The sequence below is a fragment of the Typopeltis vanoorti genome, chromosome 3 (genome assembly GCF_054136105.1).
Source record: "Typopeltis vanoorti isolate ZY-2024b chromosome 3, IOZ_Tvanoo_1.0, whole genome shotgun sequence".
NCBI lineage: Eukaryota > Metazoa > Arthropoda > Arachnida > Uropygi > Thelyphonidae > Typopeltis > Typopeltis vanoorti.
Genome location: NC_143551.1, coordinates 37,859,004 through 37,884,799, shown reverse-complemented (window position 1 = coordinate 37,884,799; position 25,796 = coordinate 37,859,004). Strand labels below are relative to the sequence as shown.

General features: G+C 36.2%; 1 protein-coding gene across 1 annotated transcript in view; it reads left to right on the top strand.

Annotated features, from left to right (window-relative positions):
- LOC150108058 (cystathionine gamma-lyase-like) overlaps window positions 1–25,796 on the top strand; it is a 131,903-nt gene that overhangs the window by 48,526 nt on the left and 57,581 nt on the right. Inside the window, exon 6 of the mRNA XM_090415554.1 lies at window positions 14,468–14,525. Within this exon, the coding sequence (XP_090271680.1) occupies window positions 14,468–14,525 (58 nt within the window). The remainder of the gene's footprint in view (window positions 1–14,467; window positions 14,526–25,796) is intronic.

Below are 25,796 nucleotides of genomic sequence, written 5' to 3'. Positions count from 1 at the left end.
AGCAAACTTTTTCTCTTATAGTGAAGAGAGCCATTGTTTTCACTAAATTTGTATGATTATTATGTTGAGCTATTGGGATTTAAAAAAAAAAAAAAATGAAAATCTGTGAAAGTCAAGGAAATATATGAATGTTATCTGTGCATTCATGCCATGTATCAAGACATTTTCATTATATCAATATGTATTTCATAATTAAATACAGTAGATTCCAGTATAATTTATATATAGTACATTCCGCATCAGGAATGGCATACTTTGGCCCAACTATACGAAGTTGTTGTTAAATGAGTTTAAAAAGTTGTATGTACATAAGACAAATTTAGATTTTTAGTTTTCCCACGATGAGTCTCTGACTCCATGGAGGTCAGATGTTAATAATAAATAGCAAAATTGCTGATTAATAATGAACAGCTGGCTTTAATTCAAGTAAAAACTACAATAAAATAATTTAATTTTACAGTATTTATAGCACATTTGCTAAGCTATAAGTTCTTACCAGATAGTGATGTTTTAGAAATTGATTTTGTAGCTAGTCAGTTTTTGATTGGCTGAACATGAACAAAATCAGTGCAAATAGAGCTTCATTGCCTTCTTACATGAAATAGTTATAATCCAGCAATACATTTTTTTAGTGTTCTAGGTAGTCACTCATTCAAGTTAGAAGTATTTTCTTCATCACTTTCGTGTTCAATCTCCTTCACAATTTCTTCCTCAAAATTTTCATTTTCATTATAGCATTGACAACTATAGTCAATAGATGCAAACTCTTCACAATTTCTAATGTTATTCATTAGAATAGCATTAGAAACTGCGAAAAAAATTATGTCCCATTATTTAATGGGACATCATTTTCACTACTGGCTGTATCTGGCATATTTATGATTGAGTGCTTAAAACCACAGTGAGCGAAACAGCTTTGAATGGAATGATCTTATTGTTTATTTTAGAGCCTCCGTAGCTCAGTTGATATAGATGAAGCCCTTTGGTCGGAATGACCTGGTTCGATTCCCTTCAGTAATGTGAGGAACCTTTATCTGGTCTCTCTTTTGACGAAAGGTGAGTTAGCCGGTCTCATGCAGAGGTAAGGGGTTTTTTCACCTGAAAACTTTAGTTTTTCATTCCCCAGAACAGGCAATTCACAATTTCTAATGTGAATAAGTTTTGAATGGAATGATCTTATTGTTTATTTTAGAGCCTCCGTAGCTCAGTTGATATAGATGAAGCCCTTTGGTCGGAAAGACCTGGTTCGATTCCCTTCAGTAATGTGAGGAACCTTTATCTGGTCTCTCTTTTGACGAAAGGTGAGTTAGCCGGTCTCATGCAGAGGTAAGGGGTTTTTTCACCTGAAAACTTTAGTTTTTCATTCCCCAGAACAGGCAAACAGACACCGTGAACATGCATGGATTACAGTCAGGAATACTTAAGATGGTCCCTCCAGCCATAGGTCTGATTCATCAGCTATGCCGGTCCTGTGCCCGGATAAAAATGGAGGGGGATTGAGATGGCCATACCTCCTCGTCGAAGGAGCTCACGGCCATTGTATCATACAAAATAAATAAAATAATTGCTTATTCTCACTAAGTATTGTCTATAAAATGTATTGCTTGTAAAGGATTAACTTTTGTGCTGACCTCCTTAGTTCTTGAAGATGATCTCAGTAGATTTTCTTCAGTTGATTCAAGTATGTAATACCAACTTTTCACAAATACAAGGTCTTCAGATATTTTATGATTTCCATGACTCCAGCAAGGATGTGGTGTTGGAGATAGAAATTCAACCTGAATCTTTTTTTACAAATCTGAATGAGGGTGTACCATACAATTGTCAAGAATAAGTAATTTTTTTCTCCAATTTCCATTGTAATTCTATGTCCTTTAAATTAGATGCCAAGAAATTATATACTTGGTTTAATCCTTTATCCAAATGTAAGCAAATAAGTTTGTTTCTGAACTATTTTCAGGACTGGGGCAAGGATATGGACCCTTCCCATAATGCATGGCATTATACATATCCATAAGGATGTGTGCTTTGCATTATGTGATACTAAGGCAAGTAATGTGAAGTCATAAGCTTCTATATAAGAGTTGCCCCAGTCCTGAAAATAGTTCAGGCAGAAAATTGTTTCCTTACACTAGGATAAAAGATTAAACTAAGTATATAATTTCTTGGCATCTTTAATTTATAGTATAACCAAGTGGAAAAACTTCAAACAACATAATTCTATGTCTGAAATTCGTATACCAGTTCTTAAAAATTTGATATCATTGATTTAAATATTTGAACAGCATCACGCTGTTACACAATCCCGTTGCTTACTTTGAACCAAAAAGTTTAGCATGTTTATAAGAAAGAGGAACTGTTTGGTGTGGCATGATAAAATAGTCCTGTTTCATCTAGATTGTAGAAGTCATCAGCACTAAATTTTTGAAGCAAGATTACATAATCTTCTTAATACTCCATATTGTTATATGGAGGTTATTGGCTAGCCCAATTAATTAATACTATTCTTATTATTTATTCACATAATTGATACACAGTCAAAATAAGATTTAAACAACATCATTATCAAATTCCTGCCCTGTATCCTCAAGGGGGTGTATAGGATATGATAGTACTACATGAAAAATTTATATCATTACTAACTTCCTATCTACATTTTTCCTCCAAATCAGTCTGTTAAATGCCAAGACTCCCATATTATCAAGTCTTATATTTCTGTCTTATAAGGCACTTTTTACTGTATCAATCCACCTATAATCTTGGTCTTCCTCTGTGTCTTTTTTCTGCAAACCTGGCAGAGAACACTTGTTTCGCTTATCTTTCCTCTCCCATTCTGCTTATGTGACCATACCAATTGAGATGCAATACATTTGCTCTGCTAATGCAATCCTGGATGCTGACAATATCAAGTTCTTTACTAATATCCTCGTTTTTAATTGAAGAGATGGCATCAATTGCCATTGATGCCATCTCTTCGTGCCCTTAATCTTTCTTAGGACTCTCATATCTGCAGTCTTTAGTCTTTGGTCAAGTGTTTTTTACTTCTGACCCAACTCTTAGACCCATATAAGTTAAAACTGGTTTGAACATTGTCATGTATACAACTAATTTAGTGTTCCAACTAATTTCTCTCTTATTCCATATGAATTTATTCAATTTACTTCCTACCATACCAGCTTTGTTGATTCTGTTGTCTATTTCCATATTTAATGTACCATCTTCACTAAAAATCATGCCCAAGTAGCTGAGAGTTTTACTTGTTCCACAGGTTCTCCATTCACAAGGCAGTTGACATTTTCAATGTTTCTGTCTATTTTCATTATCTTTGTCTTTTTAATGCTGACCTTCTTATCATACCGTATCTATTACAACAGTTATTCAATTTAGTCAGGGAAGCTTGCTGACTTGTAGCGGATTTATTTAGAAGTATAACATCGTCTGCATAAAGCAAAGAGCTGACATTATATCTACAATTTTGATATCAGGTTTAATACCACTTTCCTTCATAATGTGAACAATATAGATAATGAATAACAGAGGGGATAATGTACATCCTTGTCTGACACCAGATTTAACATTAAACCATATTCCTGTACTTCCTTCAATTCTGCTGACTTACAACTCAAATAAAGATTAAGTATTGCTTGATATAATGCACCATATAACTGTAGCATATTGAATAGCTTCTCTCTTGGCATCTTGTCATACCTTTTTGAGATCTACAAAACTTAAATACAGATCTTTGTTATATTCCAATGATTTCTCAACTATTTGTCGTAAAGTGAAGATCTAATCCTGACAGCCTCTATTTGGCCTGAATTCAACTTGTTCTTCACCAAGCTTTTCTTCCACAATCCTTCTCAACTGTTTCTCAAGTATACTTGCATAAATCTTACCAGGAACATTCAGTATTGTAATACCTTTGTAATTCTCACATTCAGTTTTATTTCTCTTTTTATCTATGGGTCCTATGAGAGCTCTACTGAAATCATCTGGAATTCATCCCTCTGTCCAGGCCTTCTGAACTATGCAGTGCAGCCACTGCAAGACTTTTATACCTCCATACTTGAGCATTTCTGGTCGAATATCATCTACTCCTGCTGCCTTTCCACATTTCATGGCTTTTTCTACTTCAAGTATGGATGTGTATGCCTATTGAGTGGTTTTTTACCACAGTGCTATCACTGCTTGTTTCATTTAGCAATTTTTCGAAGTAATTACTCCATACTTCAAGGATATCTTTTTCTCCAATTTTCATGTCACCTTTATCATCCCTAATTCTTTTTACAACACTCTTTCCTCCATTTCTTAGCTTCTTCAACAACCTCCAGAATATCTTGCCACCCTCTTGATATTTATTTTCTATGTTCTTGCCAAAGTTCTCCCATGCCTTTTGTTTAGCTAGTTTTACACAATGTTAAGCTTTCTTACATTTGTATTCTATAAGAGCACAATCTGACTTATTTGCCAGGAACATTTGATATTCTTTCATCTTTTCCTTCACTGCCTCTTTAACTTCCTGTGTCCACCATGGAAATTAGATTTTTCTATTCTCGCAGACAAACTCACCACATGCCACTCTGGCTGAAGCAGTGAATGTTTTTTTCAAAGCTTGCCACCAAATCTCCAAGGTTTGGTTCCTGTTCTCAAACTCTTTCATTTTTTCTTGAATGATGTTTGTATATTTTAGTCTACTGTTCACGTCTGAGAGCTGCTCAACTTTTATTCGCTTTAAAACTTTCTTACATGTTATTCTTTTCAATATGAAATTCAATTTTATTCTGCTCAAGACTAAATTGTCATCACTTCCAATTTCAAATCCTCTGTACACTCTGGTATCTCTTGCATTTCTTGCCTCTTCTCTCCATGTGAATTTGTGCACATTTGTATGTTGGATCATTCTGTTAGTAATAATCAGTCCATGTCCTGAGCAGAAATCCAACAGGTATTTGCCATTATTATCAGCTTTGCTCTTTTCTCCAAATTTTCCCAAAATATTTTTGTATGTCTGAAAATCATTTCCTACTCTGCTATTTAGATCCCTAACAAGAACCAACTTTTCATTTTTCATTGTGTCAGTTGCTTTCTCTAAAGACTCAAAAAATTCCTCCACTTCTACCTTAGTAGAACTTTCTGTGGGACCATAGGCACAAATAAGTCTCATTGTCCAGTTCCCCATTCTCATGTTTGCCCACATCACTCTACTTGAGACTGCCTGCCATTCAAGAAGATTAGCCTCGTATTTTGTGTTGAATACTATGGCTGCTCCTTCTTTTCCTTGATTGTCCTTGCCTTAATATAACATTTTGTATTTATTGCTCAGAAAGATCTCACCAGTTTTTGTCTTTTTTTGTTTCACTCACCCCTATTATGTCGATCTGGTACTTATCTAATTCCTCAACTAGCTCCATTTCTTTGCCATTTAGACTTCTTATGTTGATAGTACTGATCTTTAACTCTGGTGATGTTGAGTTGGGGTGTGTTTTCAGATTTGTTCCAGTAGCTGACTTTTCGCTGTTCGCCCTGGTTTCCCGGCAATAACGACGGGGGACTTGTTTAACCAGGCGACGCAATATTATTTATACAACAGGTGATACAGAAAAATTTAGATTCTACCCAGCCAGCATGGAATTCTGTTATGTTGTACCATCATTTTTTATTGTGGTTTAATCCAATAAGAATACAATTCGGTCAGCTAAATCCCAAATTGCCAGCCCATCCTTGTTCGTTCAGAATCCATGTAGATTCTCAACAGGGTGCACCATGAGAAGGTGAGGATTTGACGTTAGGTCAGAAGCCCTGGTCAGTTCTCCACATTCCTTTATTGGCTATGTGGAGGTCTTCTCTCAGTTATACAGCTTTGACCCTTAAGCACCCGAACAACATTATTTAAACAACAAATATTATTTATACAACAGGTGATACAGAAAAATTTAGATTCTACCCAAGATTCTAAGAATAGTCTGTCAGGTAGCATTGTAAAATATGGATGTTCCAAGTAATGCTGTTTTTTGTCGGTTGTATGGGGTCACTTCGTTGATGTTTAATTGTTGTAAATAGTTGGATAACTTCTTTGAAATTGTGCTAAGTGCACCGATAACTATTGGAATAACTTTAGTGTGTTTAAGCCACACCCTGCCAACTTCGATTGCCAGATCTCAATATTTAGTAATTTTTATTCAGTTTTTTGTTGTTAATGTTGTTATCACTGGTTACTGCGATATCAATAATCCAAACCTGTTGATGTTCGATAATTGTGATGTCAGGTCTCTTGTGTTCCAAATGCCGATCATTTTGTATTCGAAATTCCCAGAGAATTTTTGCTGTTTCATTTTCTAATACTGTTTTATGTTGCCACCAGTCATCAGATGTAGGAAAGCCATATTTTGTGCATACATGCCAATGAATTATTTTGGCCACTTGATCATGGCAGTATTTATAGTCAGTTTGAGCTATCTTGCTGCAGGCACTGATTAGATGTTCTATAGTCTCATCTTTCTGATCAAATAATCTGCATTTGCTGCTTCTTGATTGATGTGCAAAATATTTGCTTTCATTGCATTAGTTTGTAATGCCTGTTCTTGAGCTGCTAGAATAAATCCTTCTGTTACTTTTTTAATATATCCATCTATCCAAAATGTCACATCTTGTTCATGTCAATTTTGTCCTCAGTATCTCTTAAGAAATTGGCCATGCAAAGGTTTATTTTTCCAGTGCACATATCGGTTATTTTGCTGTTTTTGTAATTTCATTTGTTCCCTGTTGCTTTCAGAAGACCCTCTTATGTAACTGCTTGAAGCATTTGCTCAGAACTATTGTCGATGTAACTTTTTAAGCTAATTTCTTCTTCCACAGTCTGTCTCACTTGCAGCAGACCCCCCTTCCACCTATTCTCCTTGGTAGATACAACCGGTCAATATCACTTCGTGGATGTGATGCATAGTCATTAGTTTTCTAGTTTAGCAGTCCAATTTGTCCAGGTCTTCTTTTGTCCAATCTATTATGCCAGCAGTGTATTGGATCTGTGGTATAGCCCAAGAATTCATTGCTCTAATTGTGTTTAATCCATTTAATTTTGTTTTCAGAATATTTCTAACTCTTTTGGTGTATTTTGCTGCTCCTGCCTGTTGTTTGACTTTCGAGTAGTGAATGTCACCGGCTTCTAATATTCCTAGGTATTTATAGTATTTATCAGCTGAAATTGCTTGCTTTTATATGTTTCTCTTGATCAAAATTAAAATTGCTAGTGTTATTAATTTTTCCTCGTTTAATAGATATAATTGCACATTTATCTAAACCAAATTCCATTTTGATGTCCTGACTGAAAATACGAACTGTGTTCAGTAAAGAGCTTATTTGCTAGGCCGATATAACTTCAAGTCATCCATATACAATAGATGGGAAATTTTAATATTACATTTAGGAATTTCATATCCAAGTTTTGTTTTGTTCAGAATCATAGATAAAGGTATCAAAGAAATGTTGAAAAGCAATGGTGACAAGGAATCACCTTGGAAAATTCCACATTTAATGCTGATATCTCCGAATCGTTCATTATTCGCTATTATTGTGTTCCATGATTTCATAGCAGCAGCCAGAAAGGTACATATGTTTTTGCTAATTCCAAATATTTGGACTGATTTTAGGATCCAGGAGTGTGGGAGGGAATCAAATGCTTTCTTATAGTCTATCCATGCCATTTTTAAGTTAGTTTTTTGTCTTTTTGAATTTCTGAGATTCATTTTGTTAATAAGGATCTGGTCTTTTGTTCCTCTGGATTTTTGAAAATTGCCTTTTTTTTGTTCAGTCAGATAAATCTGATTATCTGATAAGTAGTGGTATATGGAATTTGCTATGATTGCAGTGAACAGCTGAAGCATAGTTGGTAGGCATGTTATTGGGTGATGTTGTTATTATTATTATACGGGTATCTCCATGGAGACAGAACGAGTGTTCTGTACTTTTCTTAAACTCATTCTTTCTTCTGGCCAAGTAGAGAAAAACATCTTCAGTGTCAGTCCTATAAAATTCCTTATTAACTTATATGGCTTCTATTATGTCTCCTCTTTTTTTGCCTATTTTGAGGCCCACAAACCTTCATTTAAATGGCATTGTGTCCTACATAAATGAAGTAAATTTTGTTATATTCTCGTTGTGTTTTTGTTATTTTAGATTTGTCAAAAAAAAAACAGCTGCCCTGATTAACCAGTGGACCAATTAACCAAAATTTAATATATCAATATATATCTCATTGTTTAATACACAACTGCATATCAGTAGATTCATACATTGTTATGCATCAGCGTATTCTGTTTGAATAGTTAGTATGAAATACAACTGTGATGAGACAGCAAAGGATAGTAGGAAAATAACAAATTATGTAAATTTTAAAAATGCTAAAAAAAAAAACCAAGAAAAAAAGAAACAAGTAATCAAGTACTAACAGGAGAAATTTTAAATCCAGACTACTGTGAAGCTAGAATAAAGAAGCACATTGGCAAAACACATTTACACACACACACACACATTTATAATATATCATCTGGTTGAAGTTATTGCCTGGAAGAATTATTATTATAAAGTGCCTCCGTAGCTCATTTGATATAGACAAAACCCTTTGGTTGGAAAGCCCTAGGTTCGTTTCCTGTCAACAATGTGAAGAACCTTTATCTGGTCTCATTCGAAAGGTGTTAGCTAGTCTCATACAGAAGTAGGGGATTTTTTCACCCAGAAACTCCCGTTTTTTTCATCCCCCCCCCCCAGAGCAAGCAAACTGGCCCTGTGAACACACATGGATTACAGTCATGAATACCGCCCTTAGGGGATGCAGCAGAGGAGTGATAAACCTGCTGTGCATTAATTCATCGTAAGCCTCTCACTTGTGGGGGGGGGGGGTAGACTCAACCCTCCTAAGAGATGAATGGGACTGTAACAGGCCACTAGGCCTATATCTAAAAGGAAGAAGAAGATTATTATTTTAATAAAAGAAGAATATGTACGAAAGTTTTAAAGTGAATAAAAGTTGAGCAGCTCTCAGATATGAACTGTAGACTAAAATGCACAAACTTAATTGAATTAAAAATGAAAGAGTTTGAGAACAGGAACCAAACCTTAGAGATTCAGTGGAAAGTCCTGAAGAAAACATTGATTAATTCAGCTAGAAAGGCATGTGGTAAGGTTGTCTGCAAGGATAGAAAAATCAGAACTCCATGCACAAGAAGTTGCAGAGGCAGTGAAGGAAAAGATAAAAACAAATAAGTCAGCTTGTGCTCTTAGAAGAACAAAATAAACAAAAGTCATGGGAAGACTTTGGAAAGAACATAGAAAATAAATATCAAGAAGGTGGCAAGATATTCTGGAGGTTGTTGAAAAAGCTCAGAAATGGAGGAAAGAGTGCTTTAAAAAAAATTAGAGATGATAAAGATGATATGCGAACTGGAGAAAAAGATATCCTTGATATGGAGTAAAATTGCTAAATGAAACAAGCAGTGATGACAGCACAGTGGTAAAAGACACTGACTAGGCATGCAATCAGGAATACATTTCTATGTTTGAAGTAGAAAAAACCATCAAAAGCCTGAAATGTGGAAACGCAGCTGGAGTTGATGATATTCGACCAGAAATGCTCACGTATGAAGGTATAAAAGTCATGGTGGCTACACTGCATAGTTCAGAAGGCCTGGACAGAGGGATGAATTCCAGATGATTGAAGTAGAGCTCTCATAGTACCCATATATAAAAAGGGAAGTAAAATGCTTTGTCTCCAAAAGCATCTCCACTGCTCAGGTACAATGTGGTGTGGTACAGAGGTATTTTATTACTGAGAGTTCCTGGTAAGGTATATATGCGAGTATACTTGAGAAGGATTGTGGAAAGTTTAGTGAGGAACAAGCTGGATTCAGGCCAAATAGAGGCTGTCAGGATCAGATTTTCACTTTATGACAGATAGTTGAGAAATCATAGGAATATAATAAAGATCTGTATTTAAGTTTTGTAGAACTAAAAAAGGCATAACAAGGTGCCAAGAGAGAAGCTATTTGAAACGCTACAGTTATATGGTGTCAATGGAGCATTATATCAAGCAATACTTAGTCTTTATTTGAGTTGTAAGTCAGCAGTTAGAATTGAAGGAAGTACAGGAAGGTGGTTTAATGTTAAATCTGGTGTCAGACAAGGATGTATATTATCATTTATCTATGTGGATCACATTATGAAGGAAAGTGGTATTAAACCTGATATCAAAATTGGAGATGTTAATCCCAGCTCTTTACTTTATGCAGACGATGTTGTACTTCTAAATTGAGTGTTGTAATAGATATGGTATGAAAGGCCACAATAACAAGACAAAGACAATGAAAATAGGCAGAAGCATTGAAAATATCAAATGTATTGTGAATGGAGAACCTATAGAACAAGTAAAACATTTCAGCTATTTGTTCCTTCTTAGGCACAATTTTTAGTGAAGATGGTAAATTAAATATGGAAATAGACAACAGAATCAACAAAACTGATATGATAGGAAGTCAACTAAATAAAATTATATGGAATAAGAGAGAAATTAGTCAAAACACTAAATTAGCTGTATACAAGACAGTGTTCAAAACAATTTTAACTTATGGATCTGAGAGGTTAGAAATAAAATACTTGACCAAAGACTAGAGTTCGCAGATATGAGAGTCCTGAGAAAGATTAGGAGTGTGAACAGATGGCATCAATAGCAATATCGTATTAAAAACTATGATATTAGGAAAGAACTTGACATAGTTAACATCCAGTAATGTGTTGGCAGAGCTAATCTCAGGTTGCATGGTCACTTAAACAGAATAAGAGAGGAAAGATTAGCAAAAAAGTGTTCTCTGCTTTGTTTGGCAGGGAAAAAACCCAGAGGAAGACCATAATATAAGTGTATTGATACAGTAAATTTGTGCCTCAGAAAATAGAAATAAGATCTGATAATGTTGGAGTCTCGATAAGTAACAGACTGATTTAGTGTAAAATTGTAGATAGGAAGTTAGTAATGATGAAATGCTTCATGTAGTATTATCATATCCTGTAGACCCCTTGATGGTACATATTACGAATTTGATGATGATCTCCATGGAGTTAGAAGACTTATATGCAGGAGATATATTATTCACACACTAGCCATTATTTATTCACAAACCTCTCCTTATTCACAAACCCCCTCCATTCACCGAAGAAGCACTCGCAATCATCTCTGGCAACCCATTCACCACCTTCAAGCAAAATATCTAGTCCTTAACATCCTTACCAATCACACTTGTACACGATTTCCAAGGATAACCCCTTACACTTTCCCTTCCTTACATGTACTGGGAGAGTTTAAAAAAAAAAAAAAAAAAAGTCATAATCAAATTCCTGGTATGTACCCTCAGGAGGTATACAGGATATTATGAGAGTACTACTTGAAAATTCTTGTGTAGAGGCTTAAGTGCTGTGAGGACATTATGTTGGAGGTTTAATGGATTTTTTACAACACTCAAAAAGAATTAAAATAGAATTTAATACTTCCTATATTTCATCCTAGTCACTAGGACATCTACGGGGATTACAAAAACAATTAATGTAACATGCACACAAAAACTTACAATACTCTAAAAAATCCATTAAACCTCCAACATAATACTATTTGAAAAGTTACACCATTACTAACTTTCAATCAAATTTTCCTCCAAATTAATCTATTAAGATTTCATCATTATCAGATTTTATATTTCTGTTCTTCTAAGGCACTTTTTACCATATGAATCTTGGTCTTCCTCTGTGTCTTTTTCTTGACATCTAGGCAAAGAAAATACTTGTTTTGCTAATCTTTCCTCTACTATTGTATATCTTGTATATCTTGCCATTGTACCAATGGCAAGTTCTTTCCTACTATCCTCATTTTTAATATAATACTTCCATTGATGGCATCTGTTCACTTCACTAATCTTTGTCAGAAATTTTATACCAGAGGTCTCCACTCTTTTATTAAGTGTTTTATTTCTAATCCAGCTCTCAGATCCATAAGTTAGAATTAGTTTAAACACTATCTGTCTTGTATGCAGCTATTTAGTGTTTTGACTGATTTCTTTCTTATTCCATATAAATTTATTCAGTTGACTTCTTACTATATTAGCATTACTAATTCTATTGTCTATTTCCATATTTAATTGTCATCTTCACTAAAAGTTGTGCCTAAGTAGCTGAATGTTTTACTGGTTCTATAGGTTCACCATTCAGGATACTGTTGATTTTTCAATGTTTCTGCCTATTTTCATTGTCTTTGTCTTTTTATTGCTGATTTTCATACCAAATTTATTACAAGTTCTTCTAATTTAGTCAAGGAAGCTTGCAAACTTATACTGGATTTATTCAAAAGTATAATCCTGCTGCTATCACTTTATTATAATAAGTAAGTAGATTACTAAAATATGAAAATTGCTGTCTGTCGAAGATACTATCGTTGTTGTCAACCCAATTCTGGATCCTGATTCTTACCAGATTTTCAAAACTAACTGCTTGATGCAGATGAATTACACTCAGATTTCTGTTCATATCTAATGTTTCACTTATGCTGTTGTCCATACACATAATCATTTTGAAATGGACTGACACACACTAATCTTATCATCATAATCACTTCTATTATTAATCATAGCTGTATCATTAATATAGTTGAATAACTTACACAGAGATTCTCACCATTTCTCCCATCATAATGTAGTTTCCCTGACTCTGTATTGAGTCTCATATCAGTAAATATTTTTTCCAGACTCCTGGTGCCAAATGCATTCAAGTGTAGGCCATACCTCTTATATAAATCCCTTCTTCCTTCCAATCACTTCACACATTTGAAAATTTGCAACCATTTTTTCTACAATCTGTGCATCTGATGTTTAACATCATAATTCCTCTTCTTAATTCTGTTAGCTAGGAAATTTATTATAACCATTTTCACTTTCTCACTCTTTACTCTCACTTTTTCCAGCCCTTTCATATCCTCTCTGATCCTGTATTTTTCACCAGACAAATTGTTTATTCCTAGCAGAGCCACAACTCTTTGCATTTATTTTCTACTTTTCAATAACATATGTGTGAAATTTTTGATTTTAGCACCCACAAAACTCATCATTCATGTTTTTTAATCGAATACATTATCTAGAAACAAGAAAGCTTTAAAACTAAGATTATTTTCTTCCTCACCCACATTGAAAATTTGCTTGTCACAATAAAATTCTGGAAACTTTGTTGCAGCATCTTGATCTGCACTTTTGAATTTATTATTATATTAGGCACCTCCAGGGAGTCCAAAGACTCATTGAGGGAGGGTACCTACTCTACAACTCTGTCTCCACCACTCACTCCACCAACTGACCACAACTGCACCAACGACATTTATTGCTGACCACCATCACCACTACTATTTCCACTGACAATCACAAACATCCATGCCCATGGCCGGATTCGAACCTGCAGCCTTTTGGCTGGAGAGCAGATATGCTAACCACTCGGCCAGCCAGGCTGGCCATTTAAACCTTGAATTGTAATGTTATGCAGTCTCATTTGTTTTTTGAAGCATTCAAACCAGCCATTACTACCAACAAACTATTTGCATTTTTATTGTATCCTATCAATGTGGAAAATAGATTTAAGCTTTAATTTTAATGATTATAGGTACTCAGGGGAATTCTTTGATTGCAGTCATCTATCCAAATTGATAAAAGTTGCTCCATTTCAGTTATTTTGATTCATAGTGAATTGTATGGTTTTGAAATTAATGTAATTTGTCCTTTTTTCCTACATTAGTCAGCACTTGTTTCAAGATACTTGACATTGCTGCCTTATTCAATCCAAAATCACATGCAATTTTTGCTTTCTTATCATCGCACTCATATCTCAAGTTTTTGCTCTAAAGCTTTCATTTTTGCATCTTTTTATCATTGGCACTTGCTGTTTCACTCTTCCTTTTATAATCAACACGGAAAGAATAATTTGATATAAAAATATTTATGTAAGGTAGCAAACAATTAGTCAACATATGCTTATTTAATGGTGGCTTGAACCACAGTGCTTACTACAACTCACAGTACAATTCATCGTTCACCTCGTCACAGTGGTAACCAAAGCTGAAACTGCTTACGGTCATTTGAAATTATAATGCAATAAATTGTTGTATTTATATATTACATTAATTTATTACATTCAAATTAACCATGTTAATTTGAAAAGTGTGATGATTAGAAACTGTGCAAAGGTGAGGTTCCTGTATTCATGCCTCAAATATTCACCTTATTCTCACAGTAAGTAAATTATTTGCTGATAGTTAAATGAAGTTTGTGTAAGTCTGTTTTTGATTATTTTGAATTATTCCATCCACATTCTTATTAACTGTGCTGAGTTATGGTAGGGAGCATAGAAAAGATTTATAGTACATATAAACAATGAAAAAAATTTCTTTTAACAGCAACCACTGGCCTTAGGTGCACATGTTGTGATGCATTCTTTAACTAAATACATGAATGGTAAGATCATTTGGATTATATTTTGTCTGTTATCTCCATTCAGAATTTGAAACTAACCGATAATGTTATAATTATAACATGTTTAATTGCTTTCAAATTACATTCTTTCAGAAATATGCCTTATGTATTATGATATCATGCTCTGTATGCTTTGCATATGAACCCTCAACTCGTTAGGTGAAGTGCAATTCTTTCCTCTCTCACCTTCTGTGTGTTTTTAAGTATAATATCTTTTTAGAGATTATTAAATCTGCATATAGAAACTAAACCCAGTACTGTCATTTTTTTCTGGAGAATGCCAAATATACTTCTAGGAACCTAGCATCTCCATTATGGGGTACTCCAGTAAAGCAATTTAACTCCCCAGCAGCCAGTGATACATAGGAACAAAGTTGATAATGTTTCAGGAGGCTTGGCATTCACTTGGAAAGTGGATGTTTTTTTTTTTTTTTTTTCCCTCAAGAAGCACAGAAAGTTTAAAAGTACTTCTTGTGATAGTAGATCAATTTGTCCTGTCAGAGTGGTAATTCAAGAAGAATGCTGACAATTGCTTTGAGGCTGTATGGCACTTAAGGTGTGAACTCATAGATGCCATCATCATCAGTGTTGAAGTGAACAGGATGCAGCATTTAGTAGGCTGTTGCTACAGAGCTGCGAAACGGTTGCTGGGAAAGATAAGATTAGCCATATCTGAAGTTGTACTTTCACATCTGAAGGTAAATCTCTTAAGTTGCTTAGGGACACGGATGTTCAATTTAGTACAACTTCCTGTAATGAGTCTATTGACTCTATGGAGACTTTGAAATACTACTACTACGAATAATAATAATTTGCTTTGTTTACTTGCCTCTTAGGCTTCTGTGGATAGGGAACATGTTAAATGCTTATGTCCAGTGTTAATTTCACTAGAGAAATTAACATCAGACATAACAAACATTCCGGAGACTGTGTTGACCAGTTATTTTATTTAGTGTAAACCCCTCTGTTTAGACTTCATCAAGAGAATGAAATAAAAATTCCAGTGACTAAGTTAAGCAACAAGAAAATTATTTGTAATACAAAGAATATTTGAAAAAGAATAATAATGGCGAGTCTGCATGATTCGTGTTGTATTATGGTGGCTTGCAACATGATGAGAAGGGTGTCTGAAATCTGCATGTGCCAGATTTATAAATAATGACAAAACCTGATGGAGAATAATACTTTGTTTCTTGTTGCACTGATTTGATTTTTTTTTAACATTTGTGATAACTAATCATAAAATTAATCTGAAGAAGTCAGACTTATTTTTAGAGGTACCTGTGGCATAGTATAATAATTAATAAATAACACGTAAGTCCACAATAATAACTTTAATTAATAAATAAGGTACAGATATTTCATACTAAAACTAATAGTTGTGTAGAGGCTTAAGTGCTGTGAGGACATCATGTTGGAGGCTTAATGGATTTTTTTTACAACACTCAAAAAGAATTAAAATACAATTTAATACTTCCTATATTTCGTCCTAGTCACTAGGACATCTACGGGGATTACAAAAACAATTAATGTAACATATACACAAATAACAAACAATACTAAGCCCAGCCACGTGGGTGACACTAAAGTCCTATCTAGGTAGAGCGCCCTCTAAGGGCAGTTGTAGGTGGCCTGGAATGTAAGGTGGGAACTCTGGTGATGAGTGTTTCCCAAATCTTCGGAAGCTTAATGCAACCGTATTTATTGAGATTTGGTTGGTTTTTGAGAGCTGCTGCTGCTTCTAAGAAAAGTCCCTCTTTCTTGAATTTGCTGTGGTGGAGCATGGTGGTTTTCTTCCATGATACCCTGTGGGTGGTGTCCAAAACATGGTCAGCCAAGCCTGAATGGCCATAGTTGTGTTTGAAGATGTAAGACTTGTGTTCCTCTAGACGGATGGATGCTGATCTGCTTGTCTGTCCAAAGTACGCCAGCTTACAGGAACAGGGTACTTTGTAAACTCCAGGCAGAGAGAGAGAGAGGAGGGAGCTGATCTTTCGTAGAACGGATAAGGGTAGCAAGTTTGCAGTGGGGCTTATATGCTGTGTGTATGTTGTACTGTTTATGTATCTTGGCTATTTTTTCGGATGCGCCACAGATGTAGGGTATGGTGATGGCATTTTTAAAATATTGTTGACAAGAAGGACGGGGAATGGGGGAGGAGTTGATTATTTTTTTGATACTGTGATCGCTGTAGACATTGGTGTATGTGGTGCTGTGTATGTGGTTAAACTCAGTAGTGAGGGTGGTTCCACTGGAACAAAGATTGTGGGCTCTCTTGGTAAGAGTTTTAATAATGCCATATTGTTGAGAGGGGGTGGTGGTGGTGGGAGAGTTTATGAATGTATCTGCCTGTGTGTGTGGGTTTTCTGTATACGGTGAAGGTAAGTGTATCATTAGGCAGGCGTGTGACTAAGGTGTCTAGGAAGGGTAAACAATTGTTCTTTTCTTTTTCCATAGTGAACTGGATTCTTGGATGTAGACTATTGAGATGACTGAGGAAGGAGTCTAACGTGTCTGGGCCATGAGGCCAAATAGAGAACACATCATCTACATATCTTAGCCAGATAGAAGATTTGAGTGGGGCTGAGTCTATGGCTCGTTTTTCAAAATCTTCCATATAGAAATTGGCAAGGGGGGGTGAGAGGGGGGGGGACTGATGGCAGTTCCCTCTATCTGCTTGTAGATTTTTTTGTTCCAAGAGAAATACCCAGAGTTAATGGCAAAGGAAAAGAGATCTATGATGTCAGAGGGAAAAACGTTTTCTAAGAGAGATAAGTCTAAGTGTCTTTTCTAAGTGTCAATTAAGGGAATATTGGTAAACAAAGAGGAGATATCAAAGCTTACCAATATGTCTGTCTTATTCAAGGTTAAATTTTCTGTGAGGGCTTTAAAGTGGGTCGAGTTTTTTATATAGGAAGGTGACCTTCCGGTGAGGGGGATCAGAGAGTTGGCCAGCTGTTTAGATAGTCTATAGCAAGGTGCATTGGTGGCATCTACTATAGGCCTGAGTGGGGAATTGGGTTTGTTGATTTTTGGCAAACCGTATATTTGGGGGGGAACGGGAGCGGAAAGGTTTAAGTTTTTTCGTGACGTCAGAGGGCCAGGAAGATACTTTTTTGAGTAAGATTTTTAGTTTCTTAACTTGTGTTTTTGTGGGGTCGTGTTCTAGCGGGATGTAGGTAGCGCGATCGCGGATGATAATGTTCATTTTACGATTGTATTCACTGGTATTAAGAACGACTGTGGCATTACCCTTATCCGCTCTGGTGATGACGATACTTTTTTCTTTACGTAGTTTCAGGAGAGCCGTGCGTTGGGCATATGATAAATTACTTTTTGGCGGCGAAGAATGCGCGAGGATGTTGGCTACGTCAAGTCTGATGTTGTTAGCTATCTCCGACGGTAAGCGACCGATTCTACGTTCGATGTTTACCATTACGTCAAGCACCAGCACTTCCTTCGGAGCGACGGCAAAATTACTGCCGAGGCAAAGGGCGCTGACGGCATCGTCGTTGAGCCTTTTGGAAGAGAGGTTTATTACTGTCTGGAGCGGTTGAATTTGTGGTTGTGGTTTGTTTTTCACAAGGTTGCTATATTTCTTGATGTGTTTATTTTTTGGAATTCTCTCTGTGCGGAAGTTTCCGAAATGCCAGAGAGAATCGACCAAAGTTCAGGGTTAAGAACGGTGGAGAGCTCTGAATGTAAAGAGCCAATGGCGGCGTTCGTCACTGCGAGGGTAGCACGTGTAGAGGTGATAGTCGTAGTTTTGACTTACCGTATTGCTTGGATTTGCGTGCTAATTCTTCTCCATGGATGATTAGAATACGTGTGTAGAGGCTTAAGTGCTGTGAGGACATCATGTTGGAGACTTAATGGATTTTTTTTTTTTTTTATTTTCCAACACTCAAAAAGAATTAAAATAGAATTTAATACTTCCTATATTTCGTCCTAGTCACTAGGACATCTACGGGGATTACAAAAACAATTAATGTAACAAATAAATAGATGTCCAAAAAAGCACTTTGTATATACAGGGTGCTCGGGATAAATTTGACATATTTATAATTAATTATATTTTTCCGTAAGTTACATGTATTAACACACACTTCTCTTCATTTAAAAGTTTGGACCCTTCTTCATTCATATACAAGATGTCAGAAAGGATGGATAGCTGGAACCCACCTGAATCATGGAAGAGAATAACTTGTATCATGATGATTCGTGCCCGCCATCAAAATAAGGATATTACGACTGCTGCCCAATGCTCCCTGAATACAGTAAAAACAATCAGGCATGAACTAGAGACTTGCAATGGTGACTACGAGGATGTAGCAAGAAGAAAGATCCCTAGCAGACTATCTGATTGCGTTCGTACAGCAGAATTCCTCGCAAATCTGCAGGAACAGGTGTTGAAGAACCCTGGCATTGGAATTCGGGCTTTGTTCGTGGAGTTGCTAACTGTAGTCAAGCCCTGGATAACAAGGGTAGCCAATGGTAGGCCGTATGTATGGCAGCAGGATTCGGCCCCTTGCCACACCTCTGGGAAAAGTCAAAAATGGTTGTCTGAAAATTTCTACGACTTCACCAGTCCAAATGTTTGGCCTCCAAACTCTCCAGACCTTAACCCCATGGATTATTTTGTATGGGGCGCAGTTGAAAAAGACACCAATCGCACTTCCAGTAATACAAAAGCCCAGTTAATGGATAAAATTAAAACAGTTTTTGCGGCCCTTCCCAGGGAGACTGTAGCATCAGCTTGTTCGAGGTTCAGAATTGAAGCTTGTTCAGAATTGAAGCTGTGATCGATGCTAATGGTGGTTATTTTGAGTAAATCTTGTTGATAGTATTGTAATTAACTCTGCCTGTAATGTTTTTTTGTCAATTCATTAAATTTAATAGATACAAAGAAGATTTTCTTTTTCCTTACGAAACTGTCAAATTTATCCCGAACACCCTGTATAACCGGGCATTACTCTGCGAGCAAATCGCCTCTACACGTTCTACCCTCGCAGTGACGAACGCCGCCATTGGCTCTTTACATTCAGAGCTCTCCACCGTTCTTAACCTTGAACTTTGGTCGATTCTCTCTGGCATTTCGGAAACTTCCGCACAGAGAGAATTCCAAAAAATAAAAATTAAACACATCAAGAAATATAGCAACCTTGTGAAAAACAAACCACAACCACAAATTCAACCGCTCCAGACAGTAATAAACCTCTCTTCCAAAAGGCTCAACGACGATGCCGTCAGTGCCCTTTGCCTCGGCCGTAATTTTGCCGTCGCTCCGAAGGAAGTGCCGGTGCTTGACGTAATGGTGAACATCGAACGTGGAATCGGTCGCTTACCGTCGGAGACAGCTAACAACATCAGACTTGACGTAGCCAACATTCTCGCGCATTCTTCACCGCCAAAAAGTAATTTATCATATGCCCAACGCACGGCTCTCCTGAAACTACGTAAAGAAAAAAGTATCGTCATCACCAGAGTGGATAAGGGTAATGCCATAGTCGTTCTTAATACCAGTGAATACAATCGTAAAATGAACATTATCATCCGCGATCGCGCTACCTACATTCCGCTAGAACACGACCCCACAAAAACACAAGTTAAGAAACTAAAAATCTTACTCAAAAAAGTATCTTCCTGGTCCCCTGACGTCACGAAAAAACTTAAACCTTTCCGCTCCTGTCCCCCCCAGAATATACGGTTTACCAAAAATCCACAAACCCAATTCCCCACTGAGGCCTATAGTAGATGCCACCAATGCACCTTGCTATAGACTATCTAAACAGCTGGCCAACTCTCTGATCCCCCTCACTGGAAGGTCACCTTCCTATATAAAAAACTCGACCCACTTTAAAGCCCTCACAGAAAATTTAACCTCAAATAAGACAGACATATTGGTAAGCTTTGATATCTCCTCTTTGTTTACCAATATTCCCTTAATTGACACCTTATCTCTCTTAGAAAACGTTTTTCCCTCTGACATCATAGATCTCTTTTCCTTTGCCATTAACTCTGGGTATTTCTCTTGGAACAAAAAAATCTACAAGCAGATAGAGGGAACTGCCATGGGTTTCCCCCCCCCCCCCGCTCACCCCCCCCCCCTTGCCAATTTCTATATGGAAGATTTTGAAAAACGAGCCATAGACTCAGCCCCACTCAAACCTTCTATCTGGCTAAGATATGTAGATGATGTGTTCTCTATTTGGCCTCATGGCCCAGACACGTTAGACTCCTTCCTCAGTCATCTCAATAGTCTACATCCAAGAATCCAGTTCACTATGGAAAAAGAAAAGAACAATTGTTTACCCTTCCTAGACACCTTAGTCACACGCCTGCCTAATGATACACTTACCTTCACCGTATACAGAAAACCCACACACACAGGCAGATACATTCACAAACTCTCCCACCACCACCACCCCTCTCAACAATATGGCATTATTAAAACTCTTACCAAGAGAGCCCACAATCTTTGTTCCAGTGGAACCGCCCTCACTACTGAGCTTAACCACATACACAGCAGTTTCCTCTCCAATGGTTACAGCGATCACAGTATCAAAAAAATAATCAACTCCTCCCCCATTCCCCGTCCTTTTCGTCAACAAGATTTTAAAAATGCCATCACCATACCCTACATCCGTGGCACATCCGAAAAAATAGCCAAGATACTAAAACAGTACAATCTACACACAGCATATAAGCCCCACCGCAAACTTGCTACCTTTATCCGTTCTACGAAAGATCAGCTCCCTCCTCTCTCTCTCTCTGCCTGGAGTTTACAAAGTACCCTGTTCCTGTAAGCTGGCGTACTTTGGACAGACAGGCAGATCAGCATCCATCCATCTAGAGGAACACAAGTCTTACATCTTCAAACACAACTATGGCCATTCAGGCTTGGCTGACCATGTTTTGGACACCACCCACAGGGTATCATGGAAGAAAACCACCATGCTCCACCACAGCAAATTCAAGAAAGAGGGACTTTTCTTAGAAGCAGCAGCAGCTCTCAAAAACCAACCAAATCTCAATAAATACGGTTGCATTAAGCTTCCGAAGATTTGGGAAACACTCATCACCAGAGTTCCCACCTTACATTCCAGGCCACCTACTACTGCCCTTAGAGGGCACTCTACCTAGATAGGACTTTAGTGTCACCCACGTGGTTGGGCTTAGTATTGTTTGTTATTTGTGTATATGTTACATTAATTGTTTTTGTAATCCCCGTAGATGTCCTAGTGACTAGGACGAAATATAGGAAGTATTAAATTCTATTTTAATTCTTTGAGTGTTATAAAAAAAATCCATTAAGCCTCCAACATGATAAAACTAATAGTATATCTTCAGTGTTACAAACAGATAGGAGTGGAATACAAGTAACAAACATTCGGTGGATCACCTATTAAAATACAATGTTTTCACGAGCTTGGAAATGAAAGAAATTAATAAATAATTAATATTTAAGATAATTGGTTTTTTAATGATTACATAAAATAATTGCCTTCTACAAAAGATAAACTGTCATCTCTATCTTTGGCTGGCATTTACCAAATACCATGTGAATGCGATGTTTCTTATTTTGGACAAACTGGCCATTCTGTGGAAAAAAGAATTAAAGAACATCAATATTATATTGATTACAACAAACCTCAGAAGTCTGGTCTAGCACAACACAGTTTTAACACTACCCATAATATCCAGTGGGATAAAGCTATTCTCCTTCATAGATGCAGGTTCAAATATGAACGCCTCTTTAAAGAAAGTTGTGAAGCTATTTTACACCGACCGAATTTAAATCGAAACGATTGCCTCTCTCTTTCGAAGATCTGGGAGACTTTTATTTTATGTAATCATTAAAAAACCAATTATCTTAAATATTAATTATTTATTAATTTCTTTCATTTCCTAGCTCGCGACAACATTGTATTTTAATAGGTGATCTACCGAATGTTTGTTACTTGTATTCCTATCTGTTTGTAACACTGAAGATATACTATTCATTTTAGTATGAAATATCTGTATCTTATTTATTAATTAAAGTTATTACTGTGGACTTACATGTTATTTATTAATTAAGAAGTCAGACTATCTTCAGATATTCTGCCAATTAATGCAACCATACTTGTTGAAGTTGGGGGAAGTGCTTCATAGCAGGTGCTGATTCTAAAAATAGTCTCTCAGACCTATTGCAACTTATGGGTAACACTGATATTTTCTTCCATCTAATTCTATTTGAAGGAGTATCCAAAGCATGGTCTGCTAGTCCTGACTTTTTGTGTTCTTCAAAGCAGATATTATCTGATCTACCAGTCTGTCCAAAGTAAGCCAAACTGCAGGTACAGGGAACTTTATACACTCCAGGATGTGTAAGAGGATGAAGCTGATCTTTAGGAGAACAAATGAAGTTAGCTAGCTGAGTGGTGTAAAAGCAGCATGGAGGTCATATTTGGTAGAAAACATTGGCGACCTTTTCTGATGTACCCTTAATTTATGGGATAGGAATAGTCTTGCTATGATCCTGTGTGTTGGTTGCAGGAAGGATGGAAGTGCATGTGGGCTGTATCGTTATCTGGCCCATAGAAGGGGCCATGTTAGGACATTAGTTCTGTTTCAGTTACAATTTGAATTGTTTCTAATAATTTAGTTTAGTGCCTCTGTGCTTGTCACAGTTATAATTGGTGCTCTGAACATGTAGGGTAGAAAACCAGAAATTTATTAGCAAGTTCAATAAATTAATTAATTTTTTCCTCTTTTCTGTCCTCAAAGTGCTGTGAATATCCTGAGAACCAACTAGATATTTGGAGATTATTTTCACTTAAGAAAAAAATCTCTTAGAAGAAAAGATCCAAAAATGTTTTACACTTTTTTATTGAAATTATAACACATACAGCAATAATTTAAATATAATACGATAATTATAAAAAATGACAAAAATAAAAATTCTTAAAAAAAAAATATGTAAATATATACAAGGTGTAATTACAGTGAATATCTTAGCAATTCTTACATTGCATTTTTTGACTTTGTGTCTGTCATGGTTATTAATAATGTGTAATTTACAATTCACATGATATGAAAGATGTAGTACTGTCAGCTTGTCATGGTCTGAAATATGTGCAGTACAGCAACAGTAGGGTTGGCATGCACAAGTGCATATGATTATTGAATACAAAGCTCACTTGATTTGAGTGTAAACTTTGTTAGTAAAGGATTTTAGGATGTAAAAATTACAAGGATGATTCATAATTAATAGTTTACTTACTTTTTGTAACATGTCAGTTAAGTCTGGGAGAAAAAAAGTCTGTGCTCGAGAGATGGGAGAACATATCTCTGATTCGTGGAAAGTAGGCAACCCTATTAATCTCTCATCGACAACCTGACTCCATGATGATAAGCGATAGTGACTATCGCTTATCATCACTGAAAATATGATCCTAGCAATCTCTATTTGGTCTGAACACAGCTTTTCTTCTCCAAGTTTCTACTTCACAGCTTTTCTTAGCCTCTTCTCATGTATGCTTGCATAGCGAATATTGAGTAAGGATATTCCTCTGTAATTCTCACATTCAGTTTTATTTCTCTTTTTTTTTTTACAAATAGGTACTATGATGGCTCTACTTAGGTAGTATAGAAATCCTGTATTAGAAACCAAACATAGTTTTTTCAAGCAACTTTGATCATGAAACTACCACCTTGCCATGTGCCATCCTTCAGGCTAGCATTTTAACTCTAGGGATGAAATTTGTTTTTAATATCAGTTCCCCACACTAAATTTTAAAACCAGTGCCATGTATAAGCTGATAGTCAAGAAGAACAATTGATGTTTTTTAAACAGCTTGAGGTTGTATTCCATATTGGAAAAGGGTGTCAGGAAGACTGCTCTAAAGCAGTCTTCCTGACACCCTTCTAAAGCAAAGAAATTGGACAGTGCATGGATGTTGACCAGCAGCTGCTCATGTATTCATGGGCTTGAAGTACAGGCATAGGGTCTGCCAGTTTTCAGCAGAACAGCCACCCATGAAAATATCTGTGCATCTATATGATAGTGACTGTAATGAATGAAAGAAGAGTGATAACTTAACTGGATTTCCTTCTTCTGAATAGCATCAAGCATGTTAATAGAGGCTTTTGGCACACCACTCCATGTGTGAGAACAGTATTCTAAGATAGGACAAATTTTGGATTTGTATAGTTAGAAGTTATACAAGTAAGTTAAGGTGGGTGAGAAGAAATGAGTGGAAACCAAGTTACCTAGTTTTCTGCTCAAGGATACCTAGTTTTTTTTGGAGGTGGAGGAGGAGACAATAAATGTGATATGTTTATGCCAGGAGAGGTTTGAGGTGTAAGTCGTTCCAAGTCTAATCTCATGTGAAGATCTGGGTAATATCAGAGGTGAGGCAAGGTGAAGTGTAGTCTTTCCTGCATGAAATTAGACAGTATTATGTTTTGGTGATATTGAAGTTGACAAGGTTATCCTCATTCCACTGAAATGTGTTGTGGAGTCACTGTTTAAGACATTAATTAGAGAAGGTTTTATAACATTTTGATATATGAGTATCACAAGGTTTGACATCAAAAGAGGAATGGAGAGTACTGTCATCAGTAAAACTATGGCTGATGTTTAATGTTAGTGAACAGAAGAAAATACGTGAACAAAAGTACAAAGCTGTGGGATACTTTAGCATTGGTAGATAAACTTGAAGGAAGCTTCCATCCATCATGATGTGTAGTGAATAACTAGACAGGGAATCATTCCACAACAAAAGTAGATGCTGACCATAAAATGGTAATTTGATAGTAGATCTTTGTACCAGACCTAAATGTCTTGGTAATGTCTCAAGTGACCTCATGATTTCACCAAATATTTTCATAGATGGGATGTTGCATTGCAGATCTGCTGTGGATTGAGGTAGATTCTATATTGATAGTAACTGATTAAATTATGGGGTTTTGGGTGTTAAAGGTGTTCAGACTTTCTCCATAATTTTCAATAGAATTGAGGTGACTGATGGGATGATAGCTTGATGGCTGGCTTTTATCTCCTTTCAGTATATATATCCATGCTTTATAGTGTGATGCTAGATGTATATGAAAGATTGTAGAGAAGATATAGGTATTAGTTATGGATCAGGTTTTAAGCACAATTGGGTGAGGGATCTCATCAGGACCAAATCACTTATTAGTATCCAAGCTATTCAGGATACTTTTGAAGTTTTGAAAAGTTTGCAAGTCTCATGTCTCATCTAGTTG